The sequence below is a fragment of the Asparagus officinalis genome, chromosome 8 (assembly GCF_001876935.1).
Source record: "Asparagus officinalis chromosome 8, Aspof.V1, whole genome shotgun sequence".
NCBI classification, from domain to species: domain Eukaryota; kingdom Viridiplantae; phylum Streptophyta; class Magnoliopsida; order Asparagales; family Asparagaceae; genus Asparagus; species Asparagus officinalis.
The window spans coordinates 22,141,243-22,153,329 of NC_033801.1; the positions used below are offsets into that span (position 1 = coordinate 22,141,243).

A 12,087-nucleotide genomic window follows, 5' to 3' on the forward strand; every position below is an offset into this window, starting at 1 on the left:
TAAGACGTCAACATTTGATCTGGGGGAGAGGCTTGAGGCCGGGGTCGAGTACTCAATTTAGTCGACAATAGGGAATGTCTCTTGAGTCATTTCTGAGAAATGCTCATTGAGTGGTCGAGTGCCCAAAATAGGGTCGTCCTCAAGGATAGGGTCGACTGATACTGCCTTTCGCATCAACTCAGGAATGTCGGCCTATCCGACTGGTTGGAATGTCGTCTCGTCTCAGCTAATAACCATCTCTCGAGTCGATATAAAGATGTTGACTCGTATGGGAGGTCAGGATCTCTCGTGCCGACCAATATCATCTTTGGTGTTGACACCAGAGAGTCGGCTTAATGAGTCGGTGGGGGCCGAGGCCTCTGCAATTGTGCCTTGGGTTTATCCCTGATAAAGTACCAAGGTCTTGAATTTCGACTGAGGAGTTGAATGCCTAGAACTCTTGAGAGTTGACTAGGGCTTTCCTTCCCCTAGGACCGAGAGATGATTGCGAGAGTCAGCCAAAGGGTTGTGCTTGCTTTGCTAAGGCTCTTATCGTGTCAGTTTGTACGTATTGTATATTGGGTGAGTGAACACCATAATAGACGGGTTTAAAAATAAAGCACCGCGAAAACTTTAGATTTAAAACCAAAAAAACAGGTTGTAGAAGTGTCACTTTGTATGTTAGAGTATGTTTGGTTGTTTTCCATCATTTTTCACAAACATGATTCCTTCTCTTTTTTGTGTTTCGCTCACTTTCACAGAAAAAAAAATTTTGTGTTTGTTTGGTCAAAAAACATAGGATATAAGTAATTTTCATAACTTTCCTTAGTTTAGTTCAACTTGAAAAAAGAAAAAACAATGATGTATGAATAGATTCCCTCATTTTCTAGTATTTGGTTCAAACTAGAAAAAAGAAGAAACCATGGTTGTGGTCATCATTGTGTGCTTACCAACATAAATTGACGGGTGAACATGTACATCATCACATAATAAAGATTTCAATGTCTAATTTGCAAAAATATTTAAAGATTTGAGGGAGTAATTTGTAAAAAATATTTAATGATTTGAAGTAGTAATTTGCAAAAATATTTAAAGATTTGAGGGACTAACTTTAAAATATGAACATTTGAGGAAGAAATTTCAACAGTTTTTGCTACCAAGATTACCTTTAGATGAACTTAATTGTTATAATGCAATCCACATGAACATCCCAGTGTAACACTAAAATGAGTTTTCTCTTTTACACATATCCTCTCTTCATTAAAAAAAAAATACAGCAGCATGAAAGAGCTCAGCTAGGGTTAGGGTTTCCCCAATCACTCAATCTCTCTCAAGTTCCATCTTTTTCTCCTTATTTTCACTCAATTCAATCTTTTATTAACCTCAATCCTTCCTTAAATCCCTCAAATAATCATCTTTTCAAGATTAAGATCCCAATTTCTCAAAATGGTCTAGATCTTCATCGCCGATGAACCCGCCTTTAAAAAATATTCATCGACGCCCGATCCACTGCCCTCGACATCAACTACGACGATTCCTCTCCTGCTTTGCCGCCCTCAAAGCCTCAACAACGCGGGAGAAATTGGAGGGGATGATTGTAACCCTAGCGTCCCTTTCTCTCTTTGTTGCAGCGAAAATCCAAAAAAGAGTGAGGCAATTTTGTTATTCTAGGTTAATTAGTTTTCTGCGAAAATCGGAGGTTTTAGAGAGGAAATCATGTTTCCGGTTTGGGTGATGTGGCTACGTGTTTTTCTCTACCCTTCTTTTTTTTCTTTTTGCGAAGCAAAACGGTGAAAAATGAAGAGTTTTTGATGGTTTTGAAGAATTTCTGACAGCTTGACGAGTTTCCTTCAGTTTCCTTCATTTTTTTAGCCAACCAAAGAGGCTCTTAGAGAGACACAAAATATAAGATGAAACATAAGTTTAATAAACGCATGTCGATCACATGAATAAAACGTCATCTTGTATCTTGAAAGTGTATCAATTTTCATACTTCTATCATGATTTTCAAACACTGACCCAATGATCCCATGCTAGAAGCACAGCTGTCTAGCAAGAGTGGTGGTTAACATGGACACATCTGGGACCCAAAAGTAAACTAACAAGGTCAAAAGGCAAAAGATTAAAGCTAGCTTCCGCCCCCCCCCCCCCCCCCCCCCCCCCCACATTTCATATGCACGGTGCCTTTAACTTGAGTAATCCTACTACAAATCAACGAGAAATAAATAAAATAAAATAAATCAAAGCAAACATAATCATCAACCACTCCCCAAAAAAGTAAGAAAATATCTAAAACCCCGCTCCTCCACCAACCTGTATTATATTAAATTAGATGGCCCAACCAACTTCATGAAAGAAATCAAAAATCAGAAATTAGAGGCAACACCAACCAGAAAGAATAGAAACCACCCTGTATCCACTCTGTACCCTGCAACTAGCTATTATGGCAAGGGCAGGATATGATTGAGGCGCATTAAGATTAAAAGAAGATGAACTTTACCTCAACTCGCAAAATAGCAAAATAAAATAAAATGACATGTGTTTATTCATATTTATATTAAACCCATAAACACCAAAGTTTGCTAAGATTTGTTGTTAATCATTCTAGTAATGATGTTAACATCATTAACGTAATTTGCAAATTTTCACTTTTTCACGTTCTTACTAGCAATTAAAGGAGTTTTTACCAGCCAAAACAACAGATTAAGAACCACATTGGTATTTACTGCATGTTATTTTAAAGGTGCAGAAAATGCGGGACACATCATCGCCTATCTAAGCTCTCAATCCACCATCATTCTCCTGCTTCCTTTTTCTTCTCTCTCCCTCTCTTTTTATTTGCTTCCCCTCTCCTCAACACCTTCATCAATCATTCCTTCCCATTCTCTCTCTCTCTCTCTCTCTCTCTCTCTCTCTCTCTGCCTTCAGCGATCTTCTCGTTCCCTCTCCTCTCCTGTCTGTCAAAGAACAGAGGAGAGAGAAAGAGAGAGAGAGAGGAGAGGAGAGGAGAGGAGCGAGTGAGCTTTAGAGAGGGAAAGCAATGGCGTTCGCAGGGACTCAACAGAAGTGCACGGTGTGCGAAAAAACGGTGTACTTGGTCGACAAGCTCACCGCTGACAAGCGAATCTTTCACAAGGCTTGCTTCAGATGCCACCATTGCAAGGGAACTCTCAAGGTGAATATTGTTGTGCATTTGTTGTTATTAATTACTGACGATACAACATCTTCTTCTTCTTCTTCCTCCTCCTCCTCCTTATATTTATTATTATTATTATTATTTTCCTCCATAAGTATGGTCTTATGATGTAAGGTAATGCAGAGAAATAACTAGGATTTGTTATGTCCTATAACCATTTCTAATTTTGGAGAAAACGTCATGGTTTTTATCAAATTGTAGGATGAATTTTTTTTTCCCCTTTTATATAAATTTTGCTTTTATTTTTATACCTTACAATGTTCAGGTGGTTTCTCTGTAAATTTGATATCTAACGTTCACATAATTTCTATTACAACATATTACTATTAATATCCCAACTGAGTCTAATCCAAATTTCAATAGATCCTAAACTCGCACCAGAAAACCTCAACTCAAATCTGATGAGTCACCTCTTGATGGAACCAGGTATAGATCTCTACGTAGATTCGGCATGTATGTAATGGATCCACAAGTGGATCTTGTAGAATCTGACCCGTGTCCGACCCCTCAACTACCGTAAAAGCTCAAAAAAAAGATTATTCATCATCATATAAGACCCCAGTCCTAGATCTCAGAAATATTGGACAATATCATGCACAAGATGAATGCCTGAAAAAGAGGTTCCATAGCTCACAACTCTGTGAGCGCATCAAAATATACACGTCATCCCTGTATAATAAATAGTAGGGAACAAGATAATGCCTGATGTTGCCTTCAAAATAATTTCTTGCTCTGAAAACCCAAAATTTTTCTAAAGATCTTTTTTGACCAATAGTTTGTCGCATGCAGCTGGGAAATTTCAACTCCTTTGAAGGGGTTCTTTACTGCAGACCTCACTTCGATCAACTCTTTAAGAGGACTGGCAGCTTAGACAAGAGCTTTGAAGGTGATTCCTTTTAGAACAACCTCTTCCTATTTTCAGCAACTCCACTGAGAACTGTGTATCCTTTGTTCTCCTCAGGTACTCCTAAAGTTGCCAAGCCAGAGAGGCCTGTTGACAATGAGGTGAAGTACTTTCTCTATGGAGATTATGTCAATTTGTAGCAAATTATGTTATTACATAAACCACTTATTGCTTGAAGTTTCTAATATCTATGCCGTATCCAGACGCTAAATCATACTATTACTCCTGCAGAATGTGTCAAGCAAGGTTGCGATCTCCTTTGCCGGGACCAGAGAGAAATGTTTTGGATGCCAGAAGACAGTGTATCCCATTGAAAGGGTAAGCAGACTCCCTCTAATCGCTATCGTTCTTGGCTAAATTGAACACACAAGATATAGGTAGAAACAAAGATAAACTCTGTTTTCATAGCCTTAGTTTCATTTCACTTAGCAAATGTTTTGGTTTAGTGCAGTAGGTATCAAATTATCGCACCGTATAATAGGTTGAGCTATTTCCTTGCATTGATAAAATTCATCATTGATTCTCACTGATTAAACATTTCGTAAATAATAATAATAATAATAACCCTTAAAATGTAGTCGCAATCATTTTGCTGGATATGCTATGAAGGGTGTACATGGCGTGTGATCGAAAACTTTGCGATAAGTCGGAAAAATATGAATGTGGAACTAACTTTGTTCATCCATATTCCCTCAGGGAAAGAAAGATAAGATTCATCATATTCATGCATTTAGACAGCAAGAAGCATGAGGGAAGCAACAAAAACAAGTAAAACGATGGTGAAGCAATTGAAATCTTTTGGCCTTGAGAGAATTGTACAAATGACATGATTCATGCGTATACGACTATAGATAATCAATGAGATTACGAATTATCTCTTCCAAAATAATAAAATTCAAGGCTGATTATGCATGCAAAACTTATGAATAATTAAAGTTCACCTTCAAACTGAAAAACATTTGCTCGTATAACTATGAAGTAAATACTGGAAAAGGAAGGTAGTACGTGAATTAACATCCAACACTATATTTATGCAATACGACCACCTATTCCTCAAAACAGTATAGACCTTGTGTTGACATAATCCAGTCATCACATTCACATGGATTTCCTTCATTAAAAAAGATTATGTTAATATGTGAATCTCTCTTTCAGGTCACAGTTAATGGAATTGCATACCACAAGACTTGCTTCAAGTGTTGTCATGGAGGATGTACCATTAGTCCTTCCAATTACATAGCACATGAGGGAAGGCTTTACTGCAAGCACCACCACATTCAACTCATCAAGGAGAAGGGAAACTTAAGCAAGCTCGAGTCGACTACTTCAGAAGTCACAGAGGCTTAAATCTTTTCTACATCAAGAAAATGCAGCTAGTTTTTCCTTGCTCCTCCACCATTTCTCCCTCTTTCTATCTCTCTTTTTGTTAATCGTCATTGTAAGAACTTGGATTGTGCTGAGGGTTTGATGGATGGATGGTTTAATTTTCTCACAATTGTGTTCTCTTCGTGCTGCTAAATGCTTGTGTGGGTTTGAACTTTGAACTATGGCTTTAGCATGTCAAACTTCTTATTGAGGTCATAAAAGCTTTTGCATCGGTTTCAATGTCTGTTATCTAATATTTCCTTTTCTTTTCCTTTATTTCATTCTTCCTTTTTAAATTTGAAAGTAGGAAAAACTCATCCTTTTCCATAAATGCTATCTCAGGGAAACAAGTTTGCATATAAAAAGATAACAACAGAACACAAACTCACAGAAACGCATCAAATCAAAGAAAATAGTGGTTCTCTCACAGCACATAAAGCATCAAATCAAAGAAAATAGAAAATCTATACAGGTGATAATAACAATGGAAGAACCTAGACTCAAGGAAAAATACACAAGTCCATTTCGCTAGCAACCAAACCTCCAACCCTCATAATAACATATTCGACTCCTGTTAAACCCAGCTAGAATAATAAACATCAAGCCCCTCGTCCCCAATTCAAAATTGTTCACACATCCAGATTCCTGATTAGGCCAACCACAAAGTTGAAGAAAACATCAGTACAATCCTCATGGTCCATATACCACATTCTTCCCATCTCATAAAAGATCCTAATCACGCTAGGGTTCGTCTTCCTAACTCATTTGATGTGTGCATCGAATAAAACTTTCCACTTTCCAGTAATCTTGTAACGCTAAGTTTGGTCTTCCTAACTCGTTTGGTGGTGCATCTAACAAGAGCTCCTCAGTTACGCCAAGTTTGGCCGTCCTAACTCATTTGATTCATCCAACCTCAACTCATTTGATTCATCCAACCCCACCAAAGTTACGCTGGGCCAACAGAAATTCGACCCTTCCTCCTTAAGTAAGACTTGGCATAAACTTGCACGGTAGCAAACCATGTTCTACATGATAGATGTCATATCTTAGAATTTATGAGTCAGTTCTCATCCTTTATAGCTGAACCAGGCATGTTGTTATAAAAACTGTTTAAACTGCAACAGACTAGCCATAATCGTGCTAGATCTCTGACAACAGAACAATCACTTCTTGTGAACAAAACAGGTGTTAAGTATCAATGCCCTGAATGAACCAAAAACGAACCACCTTCATCAGATTCAGCCACTCATCACAATAACAAACCCTTAGCATCATTCTATAGTCTAAGATAATGGACCAAGAGGCGGAGATCTCCTTGTTGCTGGATTGGCACTTAAAACACAACCAGATCCAAGGAAATAAATACAGGATTGAGGCGATATCACCAACTGTATGAATAATGAAATAAATTTTTCAATAAAAAGGACCAGACTAAATGCTCATGGAGGGCTAGTTGATAACCATTTGTACTCATATGATAAAAAGTGTTTGGTGAAAAGTCAACAAAAGATTCAACATCGTACCATAAAACTGTACATTTCACTGGTACAAAACGTTTTCAAACAGCAATTGGAATTATTCCCATATAATCAGCCTTGCCACAACAGTACTAGAGACTGAAGATAAAGAAAATCAACAACATTCACAGAAATGCAAATTCACAAAGAAAAAGCAAATATGCAATTATCTTATTCATGAGGAATCTTACAGACCCTAAAACCATACAACATTGGCCCAATATAAACATAAACAAGGTTTTCTACATGATATCTTACAAGTTGTTCTTCTTTTTTTTTTTCCTGAACAAATTATATCCTATAATCAATCATGGACTAGAACTACTAGTACAATACTCAATAGTGCCGAGAAGACACCCATTTAAAGCAATGTGCTTCAAATCAACAATAAAATTATTCCTAAGGAACCCAAACCCAAATGTGCCATTCTCGTACTCCCATATCCTGCCTTCCACATTCCGCGGATCACCAGAAGAGCCGGGCATATTTGGTAACACCAATTCATAACTCGAATTGATCGAGAGAATCCGAGAGACAACTCCATTCTCAATGTCATTATGACTAGGAGCAACATGTTGGCGGCTACTATAAAGGTTTTGTTCGTCCCTAGAAAATGGGGAGCTAAGAAATGAAGTGTTCGATGTCCAGAAGACAGGGGAATAGCCAGAGAAAGGCTCTCTTGAATCGCCAACCCGTCGGCAAGTTAAACCTCCAACATCATCATAAGTTACGAGATAGAAATCCAAGTACATGCTTTCACAAATCCCCTATTAGAGGAAATGTTGTTTCAGAAAAATGCATGATTCACTAAATATAAGATGAATATCATCAATAAGCTTCTTGTAGATGCATCAAAATCTGAAACCCATGATTTCTAGCTTTCTTTCCCCTGAAACATTTTAGTTGTTCCATTGCAAGAGACACTGAATCAACAAAGAAAGCATTCTGCCACATTTAAAATAGCTCATGAGAATAAATTCTGGGCTCAGGCATAAATATGGTTTTTCATTATTGAACCTAATGTCTTCATTGAAGGTATTATCTTAAACCATTGAAAGTATTATCTTAAACCATTGAAAGTCTTATTCTGTATAAAACTAAGCTATTAACACAGCTCTTACATTATACTTAAATCTCACCATCATTTTAACGTATTAACTATTAACAACTTATAGAAACATTCATGAATCTCAAGAATTATTGATTGAAAATTATCTTGCTATTGATTACCCTAAAATGTCTTCTTATTCTAGTCTTGCCTGTGCTTCTTTTCTAGATTCAATTACAATGCAACAACAGAATCTTTAGTAGTAGTAAGTATACCAAATTGTCGAAGTCCGCTACATGAACCTTTTTTTCCATTAGGACAAGCTTCTCCAATAAATTATTATCTAGTTAATCTCAATACTTCAAATATACCTCATATATTGTTGTTAGAATAGCAACCATTCCTAATCCTATTAAAAAGTTCAAAACTTTCTCACCTTGTAACGTCTCACCCTAAAGAATTCCTCTACATTTTCCTCCAAATTCCAAGCTTTTAACATTCAAACAAGCCATCAACACCAAAAGTCAACAGATATTACAATTTCATGGGAGGAAAAGAACCAATTTACCTTCCAAAGACCCTGCAAAGGCCGCGCCAGACTAGGGCAGCAATTCTCAATCTTGACAAAATGCTCGGCATCCCACCTCTTCCTCCCAAATTTCTTCCTCCTCTGCTTCCTCAGTCCCTTATCCCCACCCGGGCTCGTCCTGTTTGCAAAATACCGATAAATCTCAAACGTAACCTCGTCAGGCGGCGACCCAGAAACCCTAAGGTCCTCCTCCTCTCTCGAATCAAGACACAAACTCCCTCCCCCTCCGCCGCTCTCCTCCACGACAACGTGGTTCCCGCCCATGAAGCTCACGCTAACCGGCACAACCTCCGACTCCGAATCGCCCATTCCGGAACCCAATAAGAAACTCACAGCGCTCCCGCATTTAGAAATCCCAAGCCATAAAAACGGGCTTCTTTACGACGCCGTAGCTCCCGGGCTCGCTCGAGGGGGAAACCTCGACGCATTTATCGACGATGGGCCCATTCGAAGAGGACGAGCGGCGGCGCCTGGATGTTCTTGGAGTTCCCAATCTGGGCGCCAGAACCCGATGAGTGGGGCCCATCGATCTAGCGTTCGGTAGAGAGAGGGAAGTCGGAGGTCCAGCCGTGAATTAGGGTTTTTCGAGCCCCAGCGGCGGCGGCACATCGAGAGGTAGAGGAGGAGGAGGTTGGGGATTTGGGGCTGCAGAGGGCGGAGAAATGGCGGGAATGCAGGCGAAGGCGGAGATCCTCGATCGGGCTCGCTTCTCGTACGGGTGTGAAGCAACGAGAGGACGGCGAGCTGGACGTCGTCGGGGAAATCAGAGAAGGAGGCGGTGGACTCCATCGATTAGGGTTAGGGATTGCAAAAGATTGGGGGAGATTTGGGGGAAATTTTAAGCGGTGGGATTTGATAAAAATGCGATCACGGTTCAATGTTATGGGTGATAGATTCACGAACTTGTTTTTGAAATGAGGGTATATTTTGGGTGGATTAGAGAGAAAAAGAGGGTACAGATTGAGGATGGATCGAGACGGGGAGTGACTTTATCGATGTCGTTTTTTTCTAGCGTCTGCCGCGTGCGCGGAGAAATCTGGATGAACGGAGCACCCCTTGAATATTCGATTTCGTACAGGAAGAGTAAAATTATTTTTTAACAAATTATATTATGTAAAATTATAGTAGATCTAGTTATGATATGAAATCTTACGCTGAAGAAGCTATTCTATAATATGGGGGAAACACAAGTCTTTTCTATCCTCTATATTAATATTGTTTGTTGGTATAAGTTTCATTTCCTTTGTTATAAAATCATGTTCATAATGCACATGAGAAAATAATATATTCATTTATTTAATACAATTTTGTTTTAAGAAAAATAGAATATAAATATACATCTTAAGGCAAATAAAAGGTCATAAATAGTTGTAGTATTTTTCAGCTAATCCTTAAATTTAAGGTAATGCAATCTCAGAAAACTTTATTGTAATTTAAAGCTACCATGTGTTTGAACAAGTTCATTTAAAATTTATGTATTTTCAGTACTTTATAATGAAATTAATTAAAATGATTGTTCAGTGTAAACAAGCAAAAATTGTGCCCGGGCACCAAAATCAAGTTACCAATGTGACTAGGTCCAGCCTAGTTTTGAGCTTGTAACTAGGTCCTAAATAGGAAAAATGAATGTTGTTAGGCCCTCCACCTCACCTGTATACAACTTGTATACTGCATTTTCAAAAAGAAAAATTCTTTAAGGACCCAAAATATGGGACCAATAGGTGGGACAAGTGAGGTGTCCCCCTCCTATTGGATAATGAGTTGGCCATCATTAATGATGGCCAACTCATTATCCAATAGGAGGGGGACACCTCATTTGTCCCCTTTATTGGTCCCATATTTTGGGTCCTTGTAGCAAAGCTCTTTCAAAAAAGTCCCCACACGAACCCTCCTATCTCGAACCAGTTGAATCTCCACCCCCACTTATCGCGCCGTCGTGTATACTGTATATCACAATCGCATTTAATGCGATAGATATCTAAGAGGTTGATTATGATTTTTTGGAGGGAATTTTTTATCCTTTCCTCCATTATTGCTTTCCATGTTGATATCTTATTATAGAGGGGATCTTCATGTCTTCAAGCACTAAATAGGTGATATAATTCTCTCATTTACTCTCCTTCATAAATGGAGGCGAAACTTCTTATATGTGTGGTTTCATTAGGAGAGGATGCTATTTTCATGAAGGTAAAATCATCAACGACCTTTCTTTAATTAAATTTTGATGCGTCAGAGAGAATGAAAGTCCCATATGACACTATCTTTAAAATATAAATCTAAAAGACAATGCAACCTCAGTTTTTTTTTAATTGAAAACAATGATGATTTGAAGTGCATTGTGGAGCATGCTCCTAATATGGGATGTACAGATATCAATCTTTATACTACTGCAGACAACAGAGGCGTGGCTGACAATTTGGGGGCCCAGTTCTAAATTTTAATCGGGTCCACTTAATCAATCTTCAGAAAAAACTAATAATTGTTTTTATAGTAGTACTAACAATGGAAAGAAAATTTTATATCTAGAATTAAAATAAACATTAAGACATAACAATGATTCTATGCAAAAACATATTACGTGCAAAATATTAATAGTAAAAAAAAAAGATTTAATTTGATAAATGTTAATCATAATCAAATTCAATCGACTGGACATTGATTTAATTTTATAGTACTAGGTTTAAAAAATAATTTAATACTACTCCCATCAACTAAAAAGCTATTTAGCCAAATTGTTTAAGTATTTTTTTGATAAAATTGAATTAACCACAAATAACAAGAGAACGAACTTACCACTAAGATCTGGAACAACACTAGTGGTAGCAAAAAATGCAAGAGAACTTACATATTTGCGGGGACTTATTTAAAAATATATCAGATTGTTGGAGGCTTTATGATTTTTGGGGGCCAAAATAAGAAAACCAGCATGATAGAGCAACACTTTGATAATAGGACAAGGATTCCCAGCTGTACACTTTGATAACAGGTTTGTTTAAATACAAACGAAAGTAACGTAATAAAAAAATTATTAATCAAATAACACATTAATATGACCATTTATATTCGGTGACATTACCCAATCAAATATGTGGTCATGATAAGCCCTCATAAAAACTACACCGACCCAAAACCAAATTAATCCCATCAAAATTCCTCATTTTCTCACTCCCTATCTTCCTCATATAAAATCCAAACTTCTCCTCAAACACCAAATTAACAATGAAGACCCTGAGAACTCTAATAGCCGGTGGCGGCGGGTCCCTCTACCTCCCCATCATCAACCTCGTCGTCGGCCTCGCCTGCCTCGACCTCAAGACAGCCAGAACCTTCTCCGCGTGGTTCCTCATATGATGCAAGTTTACATTTTAACCCCTGCATTTTTTGCACGATTTGGGGCCCCCAAAGTCGGGGGCCCTGTTCTGTGGAGCCGGATGAACCGCCTCAGCGGCGCCCCTGGCAGACAAAGAGACTTGTAGTACCCAAAACACA

At 38.1% G+C, this 12,087-nt stretch overlaps 2 protein-coding genes across 2 annotated transcripts; one reads left to right on the forward strand and one right to left on the reverse strand.

Annotated features, from left to right (window-relative positions):
* Positions 2,801–5,676, forward strand: LOC109820459 (LIM domain-containing protein WLIM1-like). The gene is made up of 5 exons (XM_020386605.1): positions 2,801–3,154; positions 3,965–4,061; positions 4,137–4,180; positions 4,311–4,397; positions 5,235–5,676. The coding sequence occupies exons 1-5, from the start codon at positions 3,020–3,022 to the stop codon at positions 5,424–5,426; spliced, it is 555 nt and encodes a 184-aa protein (XP_020242194.1). The 5' UTR covers positions 2,801–3,019; the 3' UTR covers positions 5,427–5,676.
* Positions 7,102–9,294, reverse strand: LOC109820566 (F-box protein At3g12350). The gene is made up of 2 exons (XM_020386723.1): positions 8,578–9,294; positions 7,102–7,728 (listed from the first exon to the last, which is right to left on the reverse strand). Exons 1-2 carry the CDS (start codon positions 8,905–8,907, stop codon positions 7,270–7,272), a joined length of 789 nt encoding a protein of 262 aa, XP_020242312.1. The 5' UTR covers positions 8,908–9,294; the 3' UTR covers positions 7,102–7,269.

Excerpts from the sequence above, each read along its gene's own strand:
- LOC109820459 (XM_020386605.1), top strand. The coding sequence starts at position 3,020 with ATGGCGTTCGCAGGGACTCAACAGAAGTGCACGGTGTGCGAAAAAACG. Across the intron at positions 3,155-3,964 it reads ATTGCAAGGGAACTCTCAAG|CTGGGAAATTTCAACTCCTT; the intron begins GTGAATATTGTT and ends TGTCGCATGCAG. Across the intron at positions 4,398-5,234 it reads CAGTGTATCCCATTGAAAGG|GTCACAGTTAATGGAATTGC; the intron begins GTAAGCAGACTC and ends TCTCTCTTTCAG.
- LOC109820566 (XM_020386723.1), bottom strand. The coding sequence starts at position 8,907 with ATGGGCGATTCGGAGTCGGAGGTTGTGCCGGTTAGCGTGAGCTTCATG. Across the intron at positions 7,729-8,577 it reads CTTTGCAGGGTCTTTGGAAG|GGGATTTGTGAAAGCATGTA; the intron begins GTAAATTGGTTC and ends TTCCTCTAATAG.